Source organism: Argiope bruennichi, chromosome 6, assembly GCF_947563725.1.
Source record: "Argiope bruennichi chromosome 6, qqArgBrue1.1, whole genome shotgun sequence".
Classification (NCBI taxonomy): domain Eukaryota; kingdom Metazoa; phylum Arthropoda; class Arachnida; order Araneae; family Araneidae; genus Argiope; species Argiope bruennichi.
Window position 1 is genome coordinate 4076859 of NC_079156.1, and position 27989 is coordinate 4104847.

General features: G+C 31.7%; 1 protein-coding gene across 3 annotated transcripts; it reads right to left on the reverse strand.

The window, feature by feature from the left end:
* Window positions 1-11: 11 nt before the first annotated feature.
* Window positions 12-27989, reverse strand: LOC129972130 (protein obstructor-E-like). Of its 3 annotated transcripts, none has more exons than XM_056086135.1 (6): window positions 27929-27989; window positions 26229-26286; window positions 21948-21983; window positions 7443-7664; window positions 6068-6232; window positions 12-3407 (listed from the first exon to the last, which is right to left on the reverse strand). In XM_056086135.1, exons 2-6 carry the CDS (start codon window positions 26269-26271, stop codon window positions 3070-3072), a joined length of 804 nt encoding a protein of 267 aa, XP_055942110.1. In that variant the 5' UTR covers window positions 26272-26286; window positions 27929-27989; the 3' UTR covers window positions 12-3069. The 3 variants fall into 3 exon arrangements, with proteins under 3 accessions (XP_055942110.1, XP_055942111.1, XP_055942112.1); XM_056086136.1 differs by lacking the exon at window positions 27929-27989 and adding an exon at window positions 27376-27465; XM_056086137.1 differs by lacking the exons at window positions 21948-21983; window positions 26229-26286; window positions 27929-27989 and adding an exon at window positions 20554-20682.

Consider the following 27989-nt stretch of genomic DNA (forward strand, 5'->3'; position numbering starts at 1 on the left):
ATGAGAAAGCCATTTCTTTTTTTTTTTTTTTTCTTCTTAGAATATTTTTGGACATTTTTTTTTTCAATGGAGCAATACATTTTTTTCCGATGTCCTAACAATAAAAATGATTAGCTTCAAGATGTATAATCTTTCATATGGCTTTTGCATTCTAGTTAAAATGTTTTTTTTATTAATTAAATGAAGCTTTGAATGCCTAAAGAGCATGTATTTAAGCTATAATCATCATGCATAGTTTGTAAATAAAAGGTATTTCTTGTAATTATATAAAACAATTTTTGAAATGTAAAACATAGCATTAGTCAGTTGAGTACGATGTTGATGCCAGATATTACGGCTTTAAAAGTGCGAAATTTTTTTTAATTCCATTTTGTGTATTAGTATAGAAATTGTTTCAAATCAGTTTGCAAAATTCTTTATTGAATCACACAAATGATCAACAAACAGAGTATTTATTGTTAAGGAATCAAAGCCATTGAACGGGGTTTTTCAAATAATTTAAAAATGGGAAATAGTAATGATAGTAAAACAAATGTCGAAGATTTGAATCCAATCCTGAGCTAAATTTCAGCTTACGATATCAACAAATATGACTAATTCATTATTTATAAAGGCATTTTGCTCTAATCAAATATTAAAACACGTCCGTTTTAATTAAGTTTAAGAAATTGAGCTTTATGAAGAAATGTTTATTTATTGCTTAAAAGCAATCGTTATAAACAGAAAAATTCTGTTGCTTAAATTTTAGCTTAGATGGTGAATTCTTTACTTAATGGGAAATCTACTTAAATAAATAATTTACAAAGTCATAATAGTATCTAAAGTTATTTTAATTAATAAAAAAAATGTGTCATTTTTCCAAATTGTTTGACACAATGTAATGAAAATTTTGATGTTTTAATTCTAACGCATAAAGGAATTGAGAACATTTATACGTGCAAAAATCGATTTTCAAGTTTCAGTTTAATAAAATAGGGGGGAGGGCATCTCACCGATTACAGATGTGGATAATTTGAATAAGTTTGAGAGGTCGAAAGTTTATAAATTATTGTTTAAAATTGAATCTAATAGAAATTGCATTGATAGAAAGATAAAAATTATCTTTTCTTCGTAACATGTTTTCTTACGATTTCGATATGCATAAAGAGCATTCTGTTCAATACAATCGGATGAAATTTTATACAATATTTACAAACATTTTGCATATGTTAAACATATTTTTATTTTTATCTGCGAGGTGATATTTATCTTTACAGGTTATTTATCATACAATATTTTTTTTTTTTGTAGATTTTAAAGTTACACGATATTTATTATTTTTTGAAATTTTTATTAATCTCAAATTTAAATGAAAAATAAGTTCAATGTAATCATTAAGCCTATAATCATATACTACGCTGCTTTTGGAAGGATTTTATACAGAATTATGTTTTCTGAGTGTACCGATTTGTTAAACTGAAAAACTATTGCATCACAACATTTATTCGATTTACTATTAAGAAACATATTTTATGAAACAATTTTTTATATTATTTTATAATTAAAATAAATTCTTCCTGTCCTGATCATTATGTCCGAACTTTTTGCGAAAAAATTTCCTTTATTTGCAACTGAAATTCCGGCAATCTTCACTGTAGAGAACGTCCCTGTTCCCTTAAATAATAATTAAAGAAAACCCCTGTCTATATCAGCTGCATTTGTGGTTAAATCTTATTCCTCTATGATCGGAAATTAATGGTAAAATTAATTCCTTTTCAAAGTTTTATTATTGTGTAAAAATCAAAAAAGAAAAATTCTACCCTCCATTAATAAATAAAACTTTTTGATAAAATGCAATGAATGTTATGGCGTCAAAATGAGCAGTCATCTAAAGATGAGATCAACGCATGAAGAACTCAGTCCTTTTGCAGCCAACGATGAGATCAAACTATGAAGAGCTCATCTTTATTACAGTTAAACATGATATCGACATAAGAAGAGCTCAATATTTTTGCAACTAAAGATGAGATCAAAATACGAAGAGCTTGAGCTTGTTGCAGCTAAGATAAAAGCGTGAAATGAAAGACAAACAATGATCTTAATGTGACGAAAGCAAAATGTGCTAAAATGACCCAAATCAGACACCTCTTGAAAGTGACTCAAAATGCGGCTCATTACTTCAAACTTGCTGTGTTAGTTGCACCATTTCCTTGTTTTTCAGCTTTAATTTTTTTGCCTGTAGAAGCATATAAAACACTTTAAAACTAAATTTACACTTATTTTTTTTCTTGACCTAAAGCTTTTTAAAATTAAATTATTTATCTAAATAGTAATAAAAATTAATTATCTGGTTAAAAAAAGAAAAATTTATTTTCACAATTCCTTCAATTTCTTTTTGTAGTTTCTAAAAAATTATTTTCAATTTATCAATATTTTCTTGTATTTTAAACAAAGACGGAAATATTTCACTATAAACTTTCTAAAATAAGGCATCCCATCTTCCAGAGAATCTAATGAAATGATTTTTATCATCACTTCATCGAACTCTGTACCGTATTACTTTGCATTCGTGCTTTTTTTATATATAATTTTGTTTCTAAATCATGAGATCTGTTCCGTTTTCCAGTACCTATTCCAATTTTTCGAGATTCCTTATAAGTTACATCTTTCAGATATTCGCTAAGGTAGATTCACATCTTGAACCTATCATAACTAACGTCTGAATGAAATGTAAACGTTTTCTTAGATTAAAATTATAATCACGACAGTTATAAAGTAATTAATAATAGTTTAACTTCATTTTGTCTCCCCTCTTCTATTTTTAGTAATTAATTAACTGCATGATTATCTAACCTTTTTTTTTTTTTTTGTTCCAGATTGAAAGATAATAAATGCAAAATTACGGTATAAGTGGCATCAAAAACAATGGCCCCGCAGCATTGATTCTGCATGGAAGGCCATTTACTCAACAAAAATGTGCATTTCATCTTTCCTTTTTTCATTACCCTAACAAACCTAAAGGTTTCATTAAAATCCCAAAGCGATAGTCACCGAAAGCCTCTTGCGAATACTGGCGAGGCGCGCAGATATTCAAATGTCATCGTAAGCGGGATATTTGGGAGAAAACACCTGCCTGTCACCGCATTCCACTTCTTTCGCATACGCACAAGAACTCTTTTCCTCATCGAACAGCAGTCCTTCAGGGCACGACTTGACCAGTACTTCTCCGTCATAACACTGATAGAATTTGTGGCAAGAATCCGCGTGGGCGAAGAGTCCGCGCGCCTTCGGACAAACGGACCGGACACTGGCCAGGGCGAGTGCCTTACGCATTTTGATGTCTTCCATATCCCCCTTGCCCCCCTTGTTATTGTCCTTCCCTTTGTCTTTACCTGTGTCAGTCTTGTTGCCCTTCTTGCCGCCACCAGCTGGAAAGACAGGAAATTATTAGATTAGAATTCAATATAGCAATGTAGAATTTTACAATCAAATACTATTTGCGCATTATCCCTTTCAGAACAGAGCAACACGCTAGATATCACCTTTCTTAAAAGATTTTTTTTAATTGACTTGTTGCGGTTTTTCCCACTGAAATTATTTAAATAGATTTTTTTAATGTTTTTATATACACTTTTTTTAAAAATTCGATAACATTTAAAATTAAGGAGAATGTTTCAAAAATAATTTTGAATCCATGTCTTTTCATACCCTGAAATTCTTATTTTATTTGTAAAAGAATAAACTTTTTAAATAAATACTTGCTGCAAAAGGAAATCTTCGAGATTCCATAAATATATTCAAAAGAAATTTCTTCATCAAAAATGCAATTTCCTTCTCATTACACAAATTAAAAGAATGTGGGAAAATTATGTTCCGCCGGTGCTCAAAACTGTATCTGCCAGCAGAGGGCAGCACTGCAAGTTTTTGAATCAGCTGCTTCTGGCTTTCAGTGAACGCGAGTATCATAACTTTTTAATGAATTTTCTATTCCATACTATATTATATGCATATACGGGCTGCACTGAAATCGCTTGAACTAAGAGGTGGTGCGACAAATATGTCAAAAAATTAAAAGCAGAAAAAAAAACAATAGATGTAAAATGTCTTATTGTTAGGGTATGCAACTTCACTTACGCGTTTTTTCAAGGTGATAAACATCTTTAAACACAGTGCCCCTCTGAGACCTATCCGCTACTTTTGAACTGAAATAACTTCCCACGGTTTCACTAGGCATTACAACAATACATAAAATGTTTAAAAATAGTATAAGGAAATGATTTAACACTCCTTAAAACCTTTTCCAATACGTCTTCCAAATTTTCTTGCTGAAAAACTGAGTAGAAATGCAATTAAAGGAAGTCATTGATAACTTCCAAAAACCAGTCTAATCAGCTTACCGGCGAGTTGTCACGATTCAAGCCAATTAGGTTATTCCTTCTCTATTTTCTCTTAGCTGCTTTGTTGTGAACCTGCTCACCGAGAGTTCCATGAACTAAAAACTGACGAAGTGCGGTGGTTAGAGCAAGGAACTCGGTTCCTTGAATTTGCCCATTGCTTTTATATTAATTAGCTGCTTTATTTAAAAAATTAACTTGAAAGTTATAGTTATTGCATTCAATCGCTTCAATGACACCAAAGTCCCGAGGTCCTAGCCATCTAGTTCAATTTTAAGCAGAATTTTTAAGTGGAGCTTCTTTGCATCGTGCTGTACGTTTTCAAATTCAGCACTTCAGTGCGTGGCTCCTTCCTTCGAGAAAGACCCGGGTACCTCAGAATCCTATTCGACGTGCATCAGAGTAGACAAGCCAACAACGAATTCGCGACATTCCGAAGGAACTTTAAAGCAATTTTACACCAACGCCTTCATATTGCCAAAAAGCGCCAGAACTCGTGTTTGAAATACAATTATGTAAATAGCATGACAATTGATAAATTATCCCGAGTAAGTGTTCTTTCCCACCGGATCTTCGAGCAGGCCAACTTTCTATTGTCTTAGTCATCTCAGTGAAAAAATGAATGCCGTCTTTCAAAGGTGTCATATGAACTGATATCACCTCATAATGGTGCGTTTTCTTCGTGCGAAAATGATCATTACACAAAACTGATGATCTACGATTATCCATCAGAAATCATACGTTAACATCTTTGATGTCAGCATATAAACTATAAGTAGAATGAAATTGTACCACACAGATTTTTATTCTTTAACATCCGAGAATCTTAAGAATGTGATCTAGATCTAGGATTTTTTTTATGATGATGATGCGTGGATTCCATCCTGAGGATACACGATTTTTAAAATGGAGGAACAAGCTGCTACTTAGACAGGAGCGCCTTTACAACGAGGAAAAGAGAAAAAGTAACTTAGAACCTTTGTTTAAACTTCTCTCAAATAGTTGATAGCAGAATCGTATGATTTTGCATTTGAAGAATTGTGACGTCAGACCCATGGAAAACTGATTCCTGAAATTTATTTTGTTGGGAGAAATTTCTCAGATTCATTTTTAAGGTATAATTCAAAACCGGCGTGAAACTTCCATTTTTATCACCATCACGAGTTTTGGATGTTCTAATTTTTAACAACATTCTTATTAATATGAATTTCCGATTAAAAGTTTCTTTGACTTGTTTTCACACGAATTTCTGAGCACCTATTAAGATGGTAAAGTAGGCATTACCCCAACACTTGTCTGAGGCAGTTCAGAACAGATCACTATAATAGTTTAATAAATATACAGATTTCTTCAGTTGGAAAATTGTAGGCAGAGAAAGGCATTTAATGGATAATATTTTCAAAGTGAGAACTTTCAAAAGAAGCACAAAAGCGTAACCAGCGGAAAAAATCTTTTCCTTCATATCATTCTGGAATCAAGTCGCATTTTCACCACATCAATATCAACTTCTAGCAAAAATAGGATCTCCGTTTGAATAGGAAGCGCATTGAAAAGAGATGAATTCTGCGTTAAAAAATTCCCATTTTCAATCTTTCGTTTCATTCATTCGTAGCGAGCCAGTTCAAAAGGATGGGTTTTCTCTACGATTAAATCAGCCCGTGACACGTTCTGCAAAGAAAACAGAAACAACTTACGCAAACTGCAGAGTACTTGGTCCTTGTAGTTGCACACCTGCAGATTGGGATCGAAATAGAGCCCCTTTTTGCAGCGCTTCACTTTAGGCTTATTATTCGTGCAGAGGACGAATTCGTCGCAGCGGTGTTGGCTGGGGAACATTCCGTTGGGGCCTCGGCATTGATCTGTGAAGCAGAAAAGTATGCATGCTTTACTTCTGGAGTGGAATGGAAGGGAAACACAATGACTATTATTATCAATTTAATTTTTTAAATCCCAAGTCTGTGTAGAACCCGACAATTATGATTCATCTTAATCTCCTACTCAGTGAAAAAACGGAAAGTTCTTTCGCTTGTTGGGCGGCATCAAAAGAACAGAAAAAGACGTTCGATTAAAAAAAGAAGAATTTTGGAAGATATTCCAAAAGAGAGGTCTTGTCTTATGCTTGGATAATTGACTAGTGATTTTATCTTTTAAAGCCATGCCCATTTAATAATCGATTCTCTCTCTCTCTCTCCTTTTTAATTGATCCAAAATCCATGTTACATACATAACATGAATTTTGGCATTACATAAAGACATTTTTATCAGTTTTGTTTCATCCCAAGCGAAGATTCCCTTCGAGGAGGAAGATCGATCTTTTCAATGCAACTTCACTTATTTAAAATGAGCGCAGCTGATGGCTGTAAACATATCGCATAAAACTCAACAAAAGACGCCTTACCTCAATCGATATTCGTAACAGCTCAAGAATAATCTGTAAAGAAGTAAAGCTCAATTACAAACTTTAAAATGAAAATGATAGCAATAAAGCAAGGCCATGAAAACGTAGTTCCGAGAGGAACGATCTTAATGCGAAAGGGAGACCTTTCAGCCGCTACGCCTATTCCTTCAAAACATATGAAAGGCAAGAGAAATATAGAAATTGTTAAATGAATCATTTAGGCTGCTAACCTTTTAAAATATACCTTTTTTTTGTATATTTCATTTTGCATATATTGCTTAAAACAGTCTTTCGTCTTATTTTTTAGCATGAATGACACCCGAAATGTTAATATTCTCTTGGATTTTTCTTTTGAAGCAATTAAATAAATTTACCCAAAATAATTTTGTAATCTTGAAATCCATTTTTCTAATTCATTCACAGTTAGAGACAGAGATGCAGATAAATTATTTATTGATTGATCATTCACTTCCTCAAATATTAAAGAAACGCATTATAATCGTAAGCGCACAAGTACAAATGACTTCAGAACTGTCGGAAGAGTGAAAAATCAGTTCCGAAATTTCATTTTTGCCATCGTGAAATAAGTCAAGTGAAATAAAAATGTTATAGACCTGATAAATGAAAGCATTTTACAATTTCTCATAGACATATGAATGCCGAAAGCATACTTTTGCACTTGACTCGATCGGCGAAATTACACATCTTTTTCTCTGCATCAAAAAGCAGTCCCGGGGCGCAGCTCATGGCTATGGCTGTTCCGTCGACGCAGTTGTAGTAAGTGGCGCAGTCCGTCGGATTGGGGAACATCCCATCATCTTCTGGACAGTAGTTGGGCATGCCACCGTCGTCGTCGCTGTCGTCGTCCTTGGGATCGTCATCATCATCGTGATCTGTAAAGGATTGAAAAAGCATTTAAAAAAATGTTTGTCATTTCTAAAGCCTCTCAAAATGATATCATACTTAGATTTTGTTACATGCAAATTGATTATCTTTTTTTTTTAAATATAAATATTATGTTCATCTTTAATATTCTCTTTGATGCACACTTCCTTTCAAATTCAAGACAATGTTAACCTTTTGCATTCGAATATCTTCTTTCAGACATCCTCTTTGGCAACACATCATTTTCACATTTTTTAATTTGCATTTAAAGTTTATGAGGCGTTGTAAAAATTTGGCAATTTATTTAAAAAAAAAAAAAACTTATGCAACTATATTTCCTTACTTTGGAAGCAATGAAATTGGCCATTGTGCTTAGTAAGCAATCATTTTTCCGAATGAAAAGAGGGCAGTTTATCATTACACAACTATATTATGGATTCAGAACAATTCTTAAACGGACATTTGTCTCTACCATCAAGCATTAACTACACATTTTAACTTTTGTTTCAAGTTCGCTACATATGTCATTAGACTTAAAGCGCTCACTTTTTAGTTATTATAAAAGCCTTTAACAGCATCTAGAAAGGAGAGCATTATTTAATTATTATTTATTTTGTTTATAATTAATTGTATTTTTCAATATAAAAATTTGCCAAATGGACTTCGGTCAGTAAGGCAAGTAACAAGGCTCTATTGAAGGGAACGCTTAAACAGTATTTAACAAGAATTTACATTTGATTTGAAAAAATCTAGTGTTCATAACGTTAATAAAAACTAGCAGCCGAAAAACCAGACCCAAGCACGACCACAGTACCCATTTGACCCATTTTTATTTCATATGAAAATGAATGACAAACACGTTGTCTATTGTCCCCTGCACTCCCCTAACATCGACTTACAATCGAGATTTCAAACGTTTTACTTCATTGTATATTCTTTGTAAGAAAAATACCCTGTGCATTCTTCGTGAGACAAAGTGCCCCATTCACAACCATTAGCATACCCATTTCGAAAACTTTTATTTTATATGAAAAATCGTGATCCCTCGTTCCATCATCAAGAGTCGTCCGCCTGCACCACCTTCATTTTAAAGATATATTGTAAAATAGAGTTTAGACAGTGCTCCCAACCTTAAAAATGAGAGCGATGTGTCAAATTTCAGTTTCGACATTTTTCAATCAAAGATAATCCATCAGAATATTCACCATCATTATGAAATCCCAATTTAAGATAGACCTTTCGTTTTGATAAAATGTATGTCATCAAAATTGGATCTGACTGTAGTAAAAATGTTAAATAGTAGCTGAAGGCATTTAATATTGATAATATTGACAATATCTCTAAATTTGTTGAAGCGCAGGACTCTATTAAGATGTCATTTGCAACAGCTTCCAAAATAGGAATTAATAATGTATACGACAATTGCTGACGATTCTAAAGGGTCATGAGAATTCGCCAGATAAAAAAGTCCAAATCAGCACGAAGATGGTGACTGGGGAACCCTGCCAAATATTTTCCCCTTAAAAAATGCACAACGAAGATGGTTTTATTTTCTCATATACGAAGCATAGAGAAATCACTTTAAGCTCACGAGCTCAAGATTATGGCGAAGTTCCAAATTTTAGACACATTGAATTCGAAAAACATTCATAGCCTCATGTCTGTCTGTCTATGACAAAAAATAACTTATCTGTACTTGACAAGTTAACTCAGAATCTCTGTGAGGTTGGAGGGATGAAATGTGGTATTCGGTGTTTATATCAAATTTGTAGATTTTTTAAATCAAATTTTGAGTAAAGTCTATTTTAGAAAGCTCTCTGTCTGGCTATAACTACAAAAACGAAAAGAGCTAAATGGACGATATGAGGATTTAATATCTATATTGTAGACACCTATTAAATTTTCAACCGAATCTAAAGAGGGGTTAACTGTCTGTGCATTCAGAAATATGTAAACTAAAAACCGCTTTAAGCTAGATGGATGAAATTTGGTGCATAGTCTTTACAAATGTGTAGATTTTTATCAAATTTTCAACAAAATCCATTCAGAGGAAATTTGTCTTGTCTATACGAATGTAAGATAACACGATAGCTACAAAACGAAGAGAGTTAAATGGATAAAATTTGGTATGCAGAATCAACATCTCTACTGTAGACACAGAATTGACATTGTACTGAAATGGAATTAACATCTGTTGGATTTAACTCGTCAAATTTTGAGCTAAATCCAACAAGGGAATGTCTGTCGCACGGGAAATGGTGAATGTATTTCACATGCGAAGAAGCATGTAAACGCGATAACACAAAGCGCAATGACTCGCAGTGTTGTGCTAAAATTTAATTTAAACAGTTGGGTTCTACCACATAAATTCACCTTCACCAGAGAGAATGCGGGCAAGTTTCGGGGAGACTACTTCCGCTGGTTTCATCTTCTGTCATAAATAGAGAATGGTTAGGGGCCGGCGAAGGATCATGGACCTTCGTATGAAATAAAAATTTTCGGATAATTAGGATTCGGTTACTGGTTCGTTGCTTTTCCTTGTTATTTGAAAACATGCAGGCTTTTCCGTAATCGCAAATATTGCCGAATTCATACGAGGAAAAATACGTTTTTATTATTGTACTAAGAGACTTTTTTTGTTAAAAAAATATGGACGTCAAAACGAATCAATAAAAGTAAGAGTCAATAAAAGCACGGATTTAAAAAAAATCCCTAAGTAATATAGCCTAAATACGCTTTAGTATGTAATGGTATTTTAAAATTTAATTTAATCTTTTATATGTAATGGTATTTTAAAATTTAATTTAATCTTTTATATGTAATGGTATTTTAAAATTTAATTTAATCTTAATTTCAAAAGTTTTATCTTAATTTCGGTCATATTAACTTCATTCTGAAATATTCTCTGATTTCCTTATCTCATTCCACTTTTTCTATTTAATTACACTGGCGGGAAAAAAATCCCAACACCAAGAAGGACTTGTGCTAGATAAACAAAATTTAATAGGCATGTTTATACATCTGAAAAAATGACATCGATTCAAGTTCTGCGCTTCCCGCATAAGTGTGTCGCTAGTAGCACCACTCAGAATTTACATATCAGGTTTGCTTTAAATGCTGCAAATTTCATGAGCGTTATTTATCTTTGAAATCTGACGTATTGAGTTGATGTTAACCAAGAATGCCTTTAAGAAGACGAAGAAGCCATTATCAACAGCTCTCCGAGTTAGAACGAGATCGTGTAATAGGGCTACGAGAAGGTGGATTTTCTTCCCGCGATATTGCAGAATGACTTGGCCGGCATTGTGAATAATTGTTGGGAGCAGTGGTCAAGGGATGGTACTGCCTCAAGAAGACCGGTTCTGGGCGGCCAAGTGGTACTACTGAGAGGGAAGACCGCCATATTCGACGTATGGCTGTGGCTCATCGTACTGCGTCTGCGGCAGAAATTCAAGCTGCAGTTGGTACCACAGTGACACAACGAACTGTTAGAAATCGGTTACTTCAAGGACAGCTCCGAGCCAGGCCCCAGTAGCGTGCATTCCACTAACTCCAAGCCATTGCCGTTTGCGACGTCAGTGGTATCAAGTCAGAGCTCATTAGAGGACGGAATGCAGATCTGTTGTGTTTTCTGATGAAAGCATGTTCTGCCTTGACGCCAGTGATGGCCGTGTGTTGGTCAGGAGGAGGCCAGGGAAACACTGCTATCAAACTGTCTGTAGCCTAGACACACTGGACCTACACCTGGAGTCATGGTCTGGGCAGCAATTTCCTATGACGGCAGGAGTACTCGTGGTTATTCCAAACACACTGACTGCAAATTTGTACGTCACTCTGGTAATTCAACCTGTTGAGCTGCCACTCATGAATAGCATTCAAGAGGGAGTTTTCCAACAGGATAACGCTCACCCTCATACCGCTGTTGTAATGCAACATGATCTACAGAGTTTCTACATGTTACCTTGGCCTGCTAGATCACCAGATCTGTCTCCAATTGAGCACGTATGGGACATCATTGGACGACAACTCCAGCATCATCCATAGCCAGCACTGACCGTTTCAGTATTGACAGAACAAGTACAGCAAGAATAGAATTCCATACCACAAAGTGACATTAGGTACCTGTATGACACAATGCATGAACTTTTGCAAGCTTGCATTCAAATTTCTGGTGGATATACCGGTTATTAATGTAACAACATTTCACATTTGAAATGCATTTTCTTGAGCTTAAATTAACCTGTGATCTTGAAAATTTAATCAATTAAACATGTTAACTAGACAAATACATTGTCCAAATTTCATTACTCTAGAATAATTTTTTTTCTTGGTGTTGGGATTTTTTTTTGTCAGTGTAATTCAACAGAAGTTCTGCAAAAATGCTTAAGTCAGCGGTTTTCACACTCCGAGTGAAGGGAAAAAATTGTCCATCCAAGCAAATTCTTTTGAAAGATATCTGAATTTTCCTTACCTAAATCGACACGTGTAAAGAAATCCCTATTAGAATCTCATAGTGTAAATAACTCGTCGAAAATATTGTCTGCCTTCTTTTCGCTCTTTTCAACTTTTGTGCCGCTCTTGTGAACGGACGTGTTTTGTTCGCGCTTCTGGTACATAAATCATGCCTCCCGGGATGGACTAAAAGCGAAGTTAAAACTTCCAAAGTGTCTTCTTTCTATTCGACCACCACTCTGCTTAAAAAATTATGTGTTTACACACACACAATGTGTGTTAAGGTTAATGCCCTTAATAGATTATTATTAAAGTGATGAAACGATTTATCACATTGATCGGTTATTATTAATTCTAACCACAGTTATTACTAGTGACAGTTAAGGAGTCACATTCACTGTAACATATGAATATTAACGTTTAATCAGAGAATAGAAACTTTCCTTTCTTATGATATTCATTCTGGCTTCATTTCTTTACAATATTGTTTTTAGCATCTCATTTTAAATTTCTCCTGCCAATCCACTAATGAAAGATTTTTCAAAAATTCATTTCTTCTTATTGCTTATTCTTAAACTTTAATGCATTTCTTAATTCATTTTATAAAATTTTAAAAATCCTTTTGAGTGATAACCATGCGGATTTAAAATTTAATGGAGATAAATCGAATAACTTATAATTACATTCTTAAAATGTTGTAATATTATCGGGAAGCGCAAAGTTTCTGAATCCTAAAAACATCCATAAAATGAGTGAAAAAAAATCTACTAAAGAGTGCAAATATTGATTTTATTATTAAAAGTGTCAGTTAAAGAAAACTTAATCTTAAAATGACAATACAGAGCAAAACATAAACGACTTTCGCAGTAAAAACCGTGGAATTTTGAAGCCGAAATGCGGAAGACATACGAAAGAATGTCTTCTTTAAAAAAGTAGCTAAGTAGATACAGAGATAAAGATGATATATTTTTATATTAATTAAAATTGCTCAAATAGAGCTTTCATGATTCTCTTTTGCCGAGTAAATCTTTTCACAAAAAAGGTATTTTGTTCAAAGCGGATGTGTTACGTTGATGAGGATCTCACAACGACTGTTTTAATAAAGGCACGTCATGTGAACCGCGAGCAGAAACCTCAACTAAATCCTTGTGAAAAAAAATTCGATGCCACATCTTTAGAAAGAGGTCTAGATACTGACCGACAGAATTAATAATCGACGAGCAACGGGAAAAGTTCAACGGAGTAAATCGTTTGCAACAAAAGGCGTCTTTTCTCATAGATCAGACGTGACGAAATGCAAAAGCATTCTTCGGGGTCTGAATTTGATCGCTCAGCCCGGTTCAAAAAATGCCTGCTTGCATAACGACTCCTTTTCTTAACTAATCATAAAGTCAACATTTTTTTTTTTCCCACAACAGAAGTTCTTGAGGAATATTTTGACATGAATTGCTTATCTTGCAATCTCTGTAAAAACCAAACTTGTAAATGCGCGGATACAAAATGGGTGGGGAAAACTAAGATGATTTAGATTCAGTGGCATGAAGAGTGGGAAATGCTTTTTTTATATACAATAGACGGCATAGTATAAAAGTTGAACATGCTCTTTCGACTGAAAAGAATTTCTGTATAAATATTAAATATTATTTCAAAAGAATTTGTCGCAAGCGTCCATGTCTGAGCAAAAGAGAATAACTGATTTTTCTACGGCAAGGCATGGTTGAATATGTTTTTTTTTTATCTGCATCTCTCAGTATGATTACGTCATGATGAAAATCTTTCTGATTTCACTTGAGCTTAGAAGCGAACTTCATTGAATCAGGTGGGAAGGTCATACCTCGATGGGTTCTTTTGGAGTCGCACTTACACTCACATGCGAATGTTTTATTTCTTGGCTTGTTTTTCTTCCGTCTCACGAGACTCTTTTTCGAACTCCTACTGCAATGGAATTCCGAATCATGTTTATGGCCGTGATGGCCCGCGTGGCAAAATTTCGACTTCCGGACCAGAGAATTCCAGGTTCGGGACCAGATTTCGTCGAAGAACCTCTGTCTAATTGGATCTGATGCGCGTTAAATTCATCGGGGCCGATTGTACTTCTGTAGGTATGGTGCTATTGAATTTCGGAGTCTGGTGTCAGTTCAGCGTCGTCCTCGTCATCTGACATACGAAGTCCGTCATAAAACAGCCTTATTGTTGCTTTAGAACTGGACAATTAAGCTAAATTGAATCATCTTTGTTTCCTCTGTTTCTCTCACGCCTTTTTCTGGTATTAGTGTAGTAACATCTTATGTATATATTCTCGATAAATTGCCTTCAAGAAATGAAAGACGAGCTTGTCCTTCATAAATTTTTAGAAAATATTGCAAAGTCAAATGTTTTTTTAATTCTAAAATGTTTTGAAAATTTAATATAATTTACCACCCGGAAAAGACAACCCATCTTACGGAAAAGAAAGTGAATTTCTTCGACGAAAGCTCGTCCTCGAACAGGTGAAAACGATTCATATGCGTTTCTCTCGTCCGCGCGATTGAAGAAAGTAGTTTCAGAATAAAACAATGTGCAATGCTTTGGCTTAACTCATTTCCGCTCTCATGATGGAGAAATTCTGTTCGTTGCTTCCTTTTCTTTTGCTTGTTGACAGGAAAATAATTGCTGTGTAGGGGGATAAAAATAAGCCAAAAATAGAAAAATGAATACATGTTTAGAAACCCCCCCCCCTGCCTCTCTATTTTGCTTGTAAATGAAGTGAATAAGAATATTTGACTATTAATATAATAATTTCATTTATTTTTAACCTCCCCTTGAGACTCACTTTATAACAGAAATTCAACAGGAAGTGAAAATTGGCTTTATCGGCGAGGTTGGTCGGCGAGTTTTCGCAATATTCGGCAACAAAACAAAACATTGACATGTCGGTTTAATGACGCTATAACAAAGTATCTCGAATGATCACCAGGTTCCCGCAGAAGTATTCGCAGCGCTTCCTGTCGAGATCTGAAAGAGGATTGAGTCAAGCAAGGAAAAGAATGCCTAAGTATGCGTCGGAAAGGATTTAAATCTATTCAGTAATGAGTCGTTATATTTTGAAAGAATTACGCATGTGTTTTCATATAATATACTAGCCGCATTTAGCGAACAGTTTGCTCTTCCAGATTATTACCCCTTCACAGTGTTAAATGATTAATAGAGGTTACCTTTATTTTTTAAAAAAAAGCATTTCACATTTTTATTTAACATGGCTGAAGACATGAATTCGATTGAATCCGTTTACTGTCAATTTAAGAGTATATGCATTGCGAAATAAAAATGGAAATGATATTCCTACATCAGAATTAACAAGTGCGTCCGAAGTGCGCGCACATCCATTCAAATCTTCATTTTGGGGCAGTCGATGAGTCATTTTTTTATCCAGTAAAAATGAATTCTTTTTTTATGACTTTTTGCAAAACATTTACTTCTTCAATTATTGTGGGACTTGACGGGCTTTAAAATACTAATTCTGTAGTTCATTGGTAAAAACATGAAAATGAATTCCATTGTAGCACAGTTTATCAAATTAAAGATATTATTAAAATGAATAGAAAAATGGTACGGAAATAAAACTGATGTGACGAAAACGATAAATTTATACGGCGACGGTTGTTTCATTTTGCTCTCTATTCAAATCCGTTTCAAGCTAATTTTTTAAATTTATTTTTACGTCTTCTTTCCTCTGATTGAGTAAACGTTTTGGTAATACGGCAACTTTAGAATACGTTATTTTAATGAATATCCGCCTGATATCCCACGAGTATCCTATAGGGTGAACTGTCCTACCTAATTATAAAATTAAGAATTGTCTACTTTGATAAAGCATTGCAAGCTGCTGTGGCACTACGCAGGTCATCATTTTGTGGTATTAAACGCGGCACTATATATGTATTGCAGAAGAGTTAACTCAGAATAAATTTTTTTGCAGTTGTAAGCGACATTTTAGAGTTTTACCACAATCATTTTCTGAGATATTACAGAATAAAATTTATTTTGACATCATCTTAATAGTCAAATAATTATAATTATTTTTTTTTCAAACATATTAATATTTGAACCGTATCATTTTGCTCTATTAAAAAAAATTGAAAAATATTCCGAGAGTATTTTGCAATACAATTCGTTTGTTGAAGGGAAACCCGGATCGTTTTCATTGTTGCTACTGATATCACATCCTGTCTTTTTTCCCATTGTGAATGAGCGAGGTATGAAAATACGGCTTATTTTTCTAGGTTAATAAGGTAGCAAAACCCAAGTAGTTTGAAATTTTGCTGCACTTACAGTTCAGGATCAACTTCAGAACCAATCAAAGCAAAACGATTTCGGCCCTTTTTGAACACTAACCCTCTTTCCTGTCATATAGTTTGGTTTAACAAACGGGAGTAGTTTTCCCGAATCTCTCTAATAAAGGTGTTATCCCAGAAAAACCTTGCATGGCGTACAATAGCAACCTTTATATTCATCTTTAAATCAATCTTTATATTTTATTAAACTTTAATGTAGCTTTTATATGAACCTTTGTATTAACCTTAGACCTGAATTGAGAAATTTTACGAATTTAGCGTGTGATCCTTGGCGAGTGTTTTGGCGATTCATTTCTGTTTAATGGTGCCCTAAAACAGAATTCATACCAAATTCACCCAATTCAAAATGATTTCCAAATCAAGTTTGAGTTATTGTGTTTACATGTTCCTGAAAATGCAGACCTCTGGATAAATTTGGTTCAAAATTTGATTGGCACGTACACTGTGGGTGACAGTTATGCACTCTATTAATGTCCATATATCGAATTTTATCCGTCTGGCTCTTTTCGTTTTGTAGTTATCGTGTCAGCTTATATCCAGACGGACAGACAGATTTCCTCTGTACGGATTTTGTTCAACAATTGAAAGAAAAAAAAATCTACAAATTTGGTATAGAATCTTTACACCAATTTTCATCTGTCTAGCTCACAGCATTCGAATTATCTTTGAAACAGACATTATGCGAAAATGTGTGTTTTAAACTCGTGGAAATTTATGAAAATCTCGAGTTCGACGATTTCGATTCTTTCTTCACAAACGAGAAGCTGATAAGAGTTGAACAGAAAGCGAGTGGAATGCATAGCAGAATGACTGCAAGGCCTCTAAAATAATTTGGCATGTATGTGTACCAAGGTTTGAAATTTAAAAATATTTTGCTAATAAGTATCATTTTTAATAAGTTGCGATTTTTATAAAGATTAAGTTGCACAAAATATTAGAATATTTACTCGAAATATTTCAGAGCCATTCGTCCCGGCAAACTAAATGTTGATGAGAGGCAAAAGATAGCGATCAGTTTTTGAATCGAAATCACTCATCTTAGACCTCATTTTTCTTCCGCCATTCCTTCAGCAATTGAGATTGAAATGTGTTCAAATAATGACTGCGAGTATTGAACCTGTGCTTGATGTAATCGTTTTCTTGATTTTTAAAAATATAGGAATTCTACTTTGCAGTAAACACTATTTTATGTTGCATGCAATCAGATTTGACATTCAAAAATGAATTCTAAAAAGGTTTAAAAATCTTACAATAACTAATTTTTTACTTCCTTTTTTTCGTTCATTTTTAAACGTTCCCCCATACGTTTTAAAAAGAGCCTTACGCAATTGTAACCATTAAGAATATTTAACTGATGTCAAATAATTAGCATAGACCTGCATATAAAAAATGTAATACGGCAACTAAGTACTAACTATAATTCGACATTAAATACTAAAGTGCTAACTCAATTACTTACAATCGAATGGCAATAGTCAAATATAAACAAATCTTCAAGTAATGTTTTTTTACAGCTGTACTTCATTCAACAAATTCAAAGTGAATGCTGCAAAAATATTAGAAATGTTTTGGAATGGTACCACCGTCTCCCCCAAACCTCCAGTTAAAAAAAATATTATAAAATCAAGAAGTGGGCGCGAAACAGAAAGATTAACTGAACTAGAAAATAGATTTACTCATCATCAAATAGGCATTTGCTACAAACGAAATGGACGATCAAAACTATTCTCTCACAAAAAAACGGCTTTTTGCATTATTTTAAAACTCAGAAAATTATGTATTTATTTATATTCATTTCAATTTTCCGAACAATTTTATATTAATTTTTTTTTCAATTTAATTTGATGCATTCACTGCAACGATGTTTTCAAAATTATGAAGTAATTCAAATTCAACTATCAAAATACCCAATTGCCAGTATCGAAACTAAAAGAGATTCAAACTCTTAACTCCGAAGTACGATTTTCGCTTCCGCTTTCATTTCACATTACACACACTTTTCAATTTGTATGTGAAGTCATTTGAGCAGGCTGATAAAATTAAAGTTTTCCAGTTTTATCAAATAGCTTGGTAAATTAAAAAAAAAAGTGCATTCCATATTAATCATTTAACAGTCACTTAGCATTCCACTGCAAGTCAATAACAGTCAAATAAAAAAAAACACCTCTGAGCGAAGAAGCTTTTTACCAAATGCGGCTAATTTATTTATCAAATGCTGGTCAATTCGACGCGCCCGTATCGAGATTGTCACCCGATGTTGCCCTTTTTGAAAATGACGCTTTTATTTGTGAAAATGTTTAGAATGAACAGTGGCAGCTTTTCCAATACAAGTTTGAGCTGTTCATTTTGATATTAAGTTAGGTGTTAAATTAGTTTAAGTAACTTTGGATGAATATTACTTTTAATTTTTCCTTATTATAATTATTTGATCAAAACAGAAAGTATAAATGTAGTTGTCATGCTGCACTTAGAATTATTCAGAAATTTCTTTGTTTCTCATTAGAAAAAATTTAAAAATTTTAATTGTCATTCATTTTGAAAAAGCCAATGAGGATGGTGTATAATTAAAACCTAGCGACTTTCATTTTTTGATTAAATCTTTGGATAGCAGCAAAAATTTTTCTTGCAAGGTTAAATTGCTTCATGGAGAAAAAGAGTATTTGTTACAGGAAGAGGTGATAAATGTTTAGCTTTCCTTAGATTTCTAGTCATTATTTTCTTCCATAATTAGAAATGCTTTGTTCACTGAATCTTGAAAAATACTGCTTATACTTTCAAAATAAAAATCAATTCTAATGGATTTAATATTCTTTGAAACTGGTAGCAAAACAATTTCATTAAACTAAATCATAATCACACAGATCGTAGCCGCCATTTTAATTACTTTCGAAAGTTGATTTCCCTAAAGTCAAGATTGTGAAAGATTATAAACTTCAATTGTTTTTGATATATCTAATGCATATCTAGTGAAATTTATATATCAGAACTTATCAAAAAACGAAACTTCATAACACGAATCACTAAGATAGGCTTCAATAAATGATAAACTTTTAAAAAATGATTTTTTTAAAATCGTTTTTAAAAGTATCGCATATACCTTTTTTTCTTTCGCTTTTTTTTTTTGAAGTTCAGATTCTGACAATAAAAAATTTAATGTAATTTATAATTATTTCACTTTAATAAATAAGTTAGGAGATAGTTATTAAATTAAATATGTTATTACATAGTTTAGTGAAAATCATTTATTGCTGAATGTATTATATACCAAAATTCTTTTAAATATTTTATTTATAGAGTTGTACCAATGACTTTCATTGAAGGCTACTTGTTTGAAAGATAAAAAAGAAAAAAAAAATGATTATATTAAATCGATCAGAAGGTGTGATTATTTTATGTAAATCATATAATGATTTGAATGGAGCTAATCTGTAAATAGCAACGACTTAAATATAGAATGAGTTCTTTAATTATGGGATTTAGAATTATTTTGATCATTCATTTATTATTTATTTCGAACCTTTAGAAACTGCAAAATAGGTGCATCAAAATCTCTTACATTTTGTGCGTTTTCCAGCAGATGAGTATTTTTTATTATTTCATTTATGTTCTGGGAAACAAAAATAACATAACTAAAAACAAAAATAAAATATGAATTTTAACTGAACATGGTTTGTAGGCATCCAAGTAAAGCACATTATTCATTAACATTTTGAAATGGATTGACAGAAATAAATTTTTGGTCTACTGTACAGATAATTATAAATAAAAATGTTTTCTAACGACATTCATTGGAAAGCTTTCATTTGGCTAATGTCATTACATAAAAAGATTTTCCTAAATATAGATAAATTTTTTTTGCGATTTTAGAGCACAATGAAAGGAATTCAAATTTGAAGCAAACCCTTAAGCTTAAAACATAAATTTGAAAGTCAATTATAAAATTCATTCTATTGTCTCAACTCCATGAAAAGTTTGAGTTTCCGAAGTGCTTGTCATTCGATTTAAATAATTTCCTCCTCTTGTGTCACTACATCGCATACTCTCCAATAAAAACGTTATCCCACAGAATGCCTTTGAATGGCATTGGTTACAATAGCTACGAAATATTTACCTTTGACTGGAATTCAGCCTTTTTACTGAATCGGTCGTGTGGTCTTTGGAAATTCTTTTTTAGCGATTCATCCCTGGCATGCCGTTAGTAGTATCCGAAAACCGAATTTTTAATTTGGATACATTTTCCTCAACCAACTTAAATCAAAATCTGTCACAGAACTAATGAAATAATCATATCAATCACGAATGGTTGCCATTTTATAATGTTTTTCTTTCTCGTCACAGTAACATTAATTAATATTATATTCAATGTCGCATAAAAGCGTCAAATAATTTAAAACATAAAAACGTATATAATGGTATCTAAAATATTCGAGTGACGCTTTATACGGATCATCGCATTTTGGTTTGGTTATATTAACGTCCCTTTTGAAGCAACACTAGGGCTATTTTGGGACGGACCTCGTAATTTTGAACCACGGTCAGATGACGAGGACGACATCTGAGCTGGCACCCCCGTCTCCACACCACACCACACCACACCACACCAGCGGGAGGACATTTGGTCATCACGGATTTAACGTGCAACAGACCCCCGTACACGACGGTTCTTCGGTGGAATCGGGTCACGAACCTGAAACCCTCCGGTTCCAAAGCCGAGACCTTACCACCAGGCCACCGCGGCCTCATCGCATTTTGGATTATCACATCAAGTTATGTTTTATAAGGATTATTGTATTGTATAAAAATGATTGTTACTTTAAAATATTTTTTAAACACTTCTGCAGAAAAGAGGAAAGTTTTCTTCGTAAGAAACAATAACTTATTTAAAATTATTACAAATTATTATCTAACAAATAAAGTTTCATTACTTTTTGTTGCATATGTTTGACATTTAGTCACCTTTACAACATTCATTGGATCGTAGATTTTGTTTAAAGAATATTTATTTAATGACAATAAGGAAATGGCATCAGGAGTGCACTAATAACAATTATGAAATATAATACAATAATAAAAGAAGGTAGAGATTTTTTTGTAGTTATGTTATAGGTTTATGACTGTTTTATTGCCCTCGATGCTTAAATATCATATTGTTATAAATACAATATTACATTATTATATTATATTTTTATTTTCATTATTTTACATTTTTTTTTATTTGAAATGTATTGTAATAAATATAATGGAATCTTGAAATCAGTTTGTTCTCAAAATTTACTATTAAAATTGACTTGTATTGAATCGAAATTCATAGATGATGCGATTAATACTAGCTTTAAATTAAGTTCTGAATTTTTTTTAAAAATATATTGCCATCGAGAGTATAGTAGCATCCAAATTTTCTAGCACACAAGGAAATGACAGAAAAAAAATCATTAAGTAAATCCTATTTTCCAAACAAAAAAAGATTAACCTGAAAAAAAAATGCAGAAAAAAAAGGAAACTCACCTTTCCCCTTATCTGCAAACGATATATATGTGACACCTGAAAGAAAGGAGAAAAAACAACATTACATGTGAACTATGCAACTCTAAATGGCGATTTCCTTTCAGAATGTGTAATTATAAAGCTTTATGATGATTAATAAGGAGATTAAATTATTTAATCGGATTCAATTGGGCATTTATTTTTTTATGAAGGAGATGCATATTTTCGTATTCTTTTCAGCGAATCTAATTAAAATTTTAGATTACAGATGAATAATCTCCCGTTTTTAAATTTATCGCTTTATTTCAATTTTTTTCCTGTATTATTTGAATTTTATTATCCATCACTTTTTTAAGTTTTATAAGCAACAAATATTTAATTATCTAATAATGAATAAATTATCTTTTGTGAGGAAAAATTTAGGAAATTCAAGCATGATTAAACACAAACTTTGATCTAAATCATTTTAATTAAAACTGTTGATAGTTCAAGCTATTTTAAATAAATAATAAAATGCAAAATAAAAATGCCAGGCATCATTTTTGAAACCCAAAATAAATAAATTATAAGTGTACTTTATTTTGAATCATCTTTTCCTTTAAATAAAATATCTTGTATATATTTTCTTATTTCAATTTAAAACTATTCATTTCTGTAAGATAAAGTTTTCGATAATTAGAATTCAAATATGTTTACCACTTAAGAACAAAGGCATTTGTGAAACGCATAAAATAAATTATGCAATAGTAAAGAAATATGCTTTCAATTAAAAGAAATACTCAGGATTTTGGCTGATTTAAAAGGATTCTAATCTCTGCGCACTGGTAAGAAACCGAGTGAAATAAAAAGATTCGAAATGACGCCTACAAGTAGACGGGAGTGCAATAGAGATTCAATTAGGTTGATTTCAATTTCCTGCAAGCATTCTCCTCTTCCATTGCCAGAAAAAAAAAGTCGGCGTTGCTGATGGACTACTTTGCCAGTTGTCGCAGTTTCCCCGTACTTCATAGCACTTGAATTGTAAAAACTTTGCTCCTTTTTTTTTTTCTGCAAAAATTGCCGTGCTTGCATTGGCATGACCGTACCTTGTCTTTAGGTCATAAAAGCTTTTCACTCTTTGCTACTCATGTGTGAAGGGACATTTACATTTCTTTTCTGGTCATCCAAATAACACTGAACTCGTCTCTGATAAAAATTAAGTTCGCATTTACTTAAAATAATCATTGGAACAACTACAATTGTTCATTTGAGGGTGACTGAAAGGAACTAGACGTGGAGGGGGAAAAAATAACATTTATTTGTTTCTGTTTGATAGCGTATTTATAACTTTTCCTATACTAGGCTGGTATATAATAAACTGAAGGACAATGTTTTTTTGAAGAAAAAAAGAACATCTTGACACCAGACAGATCTGGATTTTAAATGATGGCGTTAGAAGTAATTTATTTCATAATTCCATTTGTTGATAGATTTTTTCACGTTTGTGAGCATATTTCTTTCAGCAAAATAATTCCTAAAACAAATATGCTTAATGTGACTAAGATTTCAATAAAATAAGCCTATTTCCCGAAATTTTAATCTCAAAATGAAAATTTATTTTTTCTAAAGTTAAAATAAATAAAAGATTTGTTGTTTTCGAAAAAAAGATTTCCCTCCCCCCCCTTGATTCATTGTGGAATAAATTTGGAAGTCACTGAAAGGAATTTTCAAATTCCCTTGACTAGGTTTTTATTTAACGGATTCTAAAAATCTTCAAAAAGTGAAAGGAGAATCTAGAGACTTTCATTTAACGAAGCAGCACCAAATAAATGAGCTCTCATTGAATCAATTGCCGTAATTGTAATGATTAAACAAAAGAATTGGAATTTATTTTGTATGTCTGCTGTTCGCAGACAAACGAAGTCTCTGTTTGCATTTAAGTAATTACACGTTGTTTGGAACAATTACTCCATTTACATGACAATATCTAATTTAGCATATTGATAATATTTTAGCATTTAGCAATAAAGCATATTGATAGATATTTTTTTTTAATATTTGAAATCGGTTCTAAGCAACATGGCATGCAACTAAAATCTTTAGAATATTAATAAACAAATTGTGAACCTCCGAAAAGAATATGTGGAAAAATTATGTTTTAAATATTATAACAAATTTCTCTGAAATGAAATTTTTCTGATGAAAGTCAATAATTTCAATTTTTAATAGTTATTATATAGTTATAATGAACATTTCAGTGCATCTTTGTTGCAGCGAAAGAAAAGAAAATTATCTTTTGAAATGTCCGTTATTTACAATGACAAGATTATTAAACAGACAGATTGTTAAGACAAGATTGTTTAAAAAAAACAGTAAGGATATTATTGAATTCTACACGACTCAAACATAACTGAAATATTATAAAGAGCATCAGATATCAAATATATATCAATATCTTCTAATGCTTGGAATCATAGCTTTTAATAAAATAATGCTGTTACCAACCTGGTACCAAAACGTTAATTTACTCACAAGTTATTTTGGGATGAGCTGTATAAGTTCATTTTCCTTATCTGGGACCATCAATAAAATTTCATTACTCATTAATTTATTTTCTATAAATAGAATCAGAAATTAGAAAAAAAATCACCAGAATCGGATTTTAAAGTTCGTTTAGTAATTCCTGTTCGAATTCTACAACATGCAATAGGATAGTTTTCAATTTTTAACAATACATCATGTGAAAAAAAATATGCAACATTTTTTACCATTTTATATTAAGAAAGAAAATGGCGTTTGTCTGTCATGAATCTAAGTTAAAATACTATATTCTGCCGTGCTACTATATTCTGCTACACAATTTTTAATCTTTTATCAAACAGTTGCAAACATGTCATTTAGGTTCATAAAAATAATTGTAAGGAGTTATTTAAAAGAATAAAAGAAACTTTTTTTTTATTTGATTCAAGTTCTTTAGATGGTAGAGTTGTTTTGCGAAGATAATTGTGAAATCTTGACACTATTTTAAAAAGACGCTCGGAAGAAAGAACTCGCATTTTTTTAAATTTCGAAATACATTCGATTGAATTTTTCTTTTTTTAATTTTAGGGGGAAAAAAAAGAGATGAAAGAGGTCCGGAAAAGTTCGATTACTGAAGATTTTATTCCAATCAGTGGCTATTTTTAGAAACTTCGTGGGCGTTATCCGTTTATTTTTAGTTATTTAATCTTTGCTAATTAAGAATATATCATTTTTCATTTCAATCCTGATTGATTTCAATCCTGACATTTCTCGATTGAATAAAATCAATTTGAAAAATGTCATAAAGAGGACATTTCATTCGAGAAGTTCCCGATTCTTCTAAAATGAATACCTTTTAAAGTTATTCGAATTCTGCAGACTTTTTGAATTTTTAAATCCATTTTTCAATCAATAAAAAATTATTCAAACCTGAATTTATTTAAATTTTTATGAGTGTCAATTGAAAAATTTAAAGAAAATTTATCTACAAAAAGTAGCAGAAATGAACACTTCAGATAGACTTGAGAATACTTCATATATTCCGTTTTTTCTGTATACTTTTAAAATATACATTATAGGCGGTATTAACATTATTTGAATGAACATATTCAACAACAAAAATATTAATAAAACAAAAAATTATAAAACTTGTGCAATATTCAAATATATTCGAATAACACAACAGTAAAGTCCTCAAAATAACCCAACTCAATATTTATAAATACTGTTTATGCGTTGTAGATACATTTGCATTTATTTTATTTTGGATATTGCTGATTGTAAGCGTTGCATGATTTATAAGTAGGTTAAATATAATTACTTGACAAAGAGATTCCATTTTTTTTAAAAGTAACAGGCAGAATGACGATAGAGCATGTGAGAAAGGGAACCATGCGAAATCTTACTCCATTGCATTGCCGTCTTTTTTATTTCAAGCCTTAAAATTGTCATTTCGTTTTCATTGAGATGAACCGAACCCATTTTTATGTTAGAAAAAGATCGGTTAAAATGTACGAGTTAATCATTTTGATGGCTTATGTTAATGACTGTTCCATAAAAACAAAAATGCACTCAGAAGAGTCGCAATGAAGAGTTATTTTGGCGATGGATAAAAATAAATGGATAAGATGAACAGAAATGCATAAAATAAAACAGCGCTACTCGAAATTCGGTGCAACATTAATCAAATGCATCATTAAAAGTATTCTGTTATTGATTTTTCCGTTGAAACATTTCATTACGTAAGGTTCCAATATGATACGAGGGTATTTTTCTATTTCAAACAAACAAAGATCAACTTACTTAATAACAGGACAATGGCTAAAAGGGCGGCCTTCGCGTCCATTATTCGGTTGCAGACCTGAAGAGGGAGGAAACAGGAAATTAAATGGCATAGTTAATGATCCAATACATATAGTATATATAGTTTTTACAAGAGATAAAAAAAACCAGTCAAAAATTTTTACAGTCTGAAAATGCATTCTATATATTGAGACAAATAAATCCGTTTACAGTTTATATAAAATTGTACTTTTACAGATATTTTTAAAATAAATGTCTTTATTGAAAAAATTCTTATTTTTATCTTATCCGATGAAAAAATCGTGTCATTTTACTGCAACGATTTCAAGAATGTTTCGATATGAGCTGAAATATTAATTGTATTATTTCTAATAAAAACCGAATCAAAGAGATTTTTGTGCTAAACTTAATTTCCTTTAAAATAAATTTTCTTCATTTCTTTCTAATATAATATTATATAATTATTTCATTATAATAAAAGTTATACTGATTATATTTCTTAAATTCATAATAATCGAATATCAAATTTACTTAAATATTCAAAGCAACAGAAATAAGCAGATGCGATTTTGGAATATGTACTGCTAAATGGCTATGATTTCTGTTCATAAAATACACCATAAACTTGTTTCTAAAAATCTGTAAATAGTGATGGTTTTATACACACTAAGACACATTTATTATTTGACATTTACTAAAAACCAGTATTGCCTTTTTCAGTTTTTATTTAATATTTCGAAGATTTTCCATTGAATTTTAAGGAATTTTATTAAAAATAGTTAACATTTTTTTTAGTTAGAATAACATTATTAATAACTAAATGCAAACCTCAAATTGAAAAAAGACGGAAATCATTTCGATATTATGCAATATGAAGATAAATATATAATCCGATGCTTCAAGCCATTTAATTTTCTTAATATTTAAATGAAGAATGGGAGGATGAGTATAAAAAGAAATAAAATGACACAAATTTTTTAAAAAACTACCAGTTTTATATAAATGCATTTGTTTACGCATAAACGTTAATAAAACGATTGCAATCCAAGGTTTGATCATTAAAGCATTGGAGCAATCGAATATTCCAACCGCAGAATTTTAATCTTAATGTTTCAACACATTCTAATAGAATTTGCGAATAACATACAGATGTTTGATAAATAAAATACAAGTTTTCTCCTATTATGATACGCTGCAAAAATAAATGAACTAAAATCTTGAGAATTATTTATTCAAGAATAATTTTAGCAAGTATGTAAGAAACAAAACAAAAGTAAAATGCAATCACATGTGCATATATAAATATTTAGAATTCTCCTGAATAATCAACGTCACATGCGGACCTCTTATTTGAAAACATCCGACCTTACACTTAATAATGTTACATTTTAAGAGTATGTTTAATTAAGATAGCATGGTTATCTTAGAAATCAGGGTTTTAAAAATCAAATAGCTTAGTTTCAGCAGAAATCAAATTTTTGGACGAATCCATTGAAGAAAATTATTTAAACCAAGAATACTAGAAAATTATTCAAACATAATTATTTTACTTTTCAAGACTACCCAAAGACAGGCTATGCGGGATTATATAAATATATTTTTTTCCCTTGAAGATTAGAATAGTAAACTTCGGAAAAGTGTTCGATATTTTTCTTTTGTGCTCATAAAAGTAAGACAAACTTAAAAGAGGCTTCACTTACTTGTATATATTTAATAAAGTTGCTGCGATTGCATCAAATTGCAATCGAATACCACTATTCC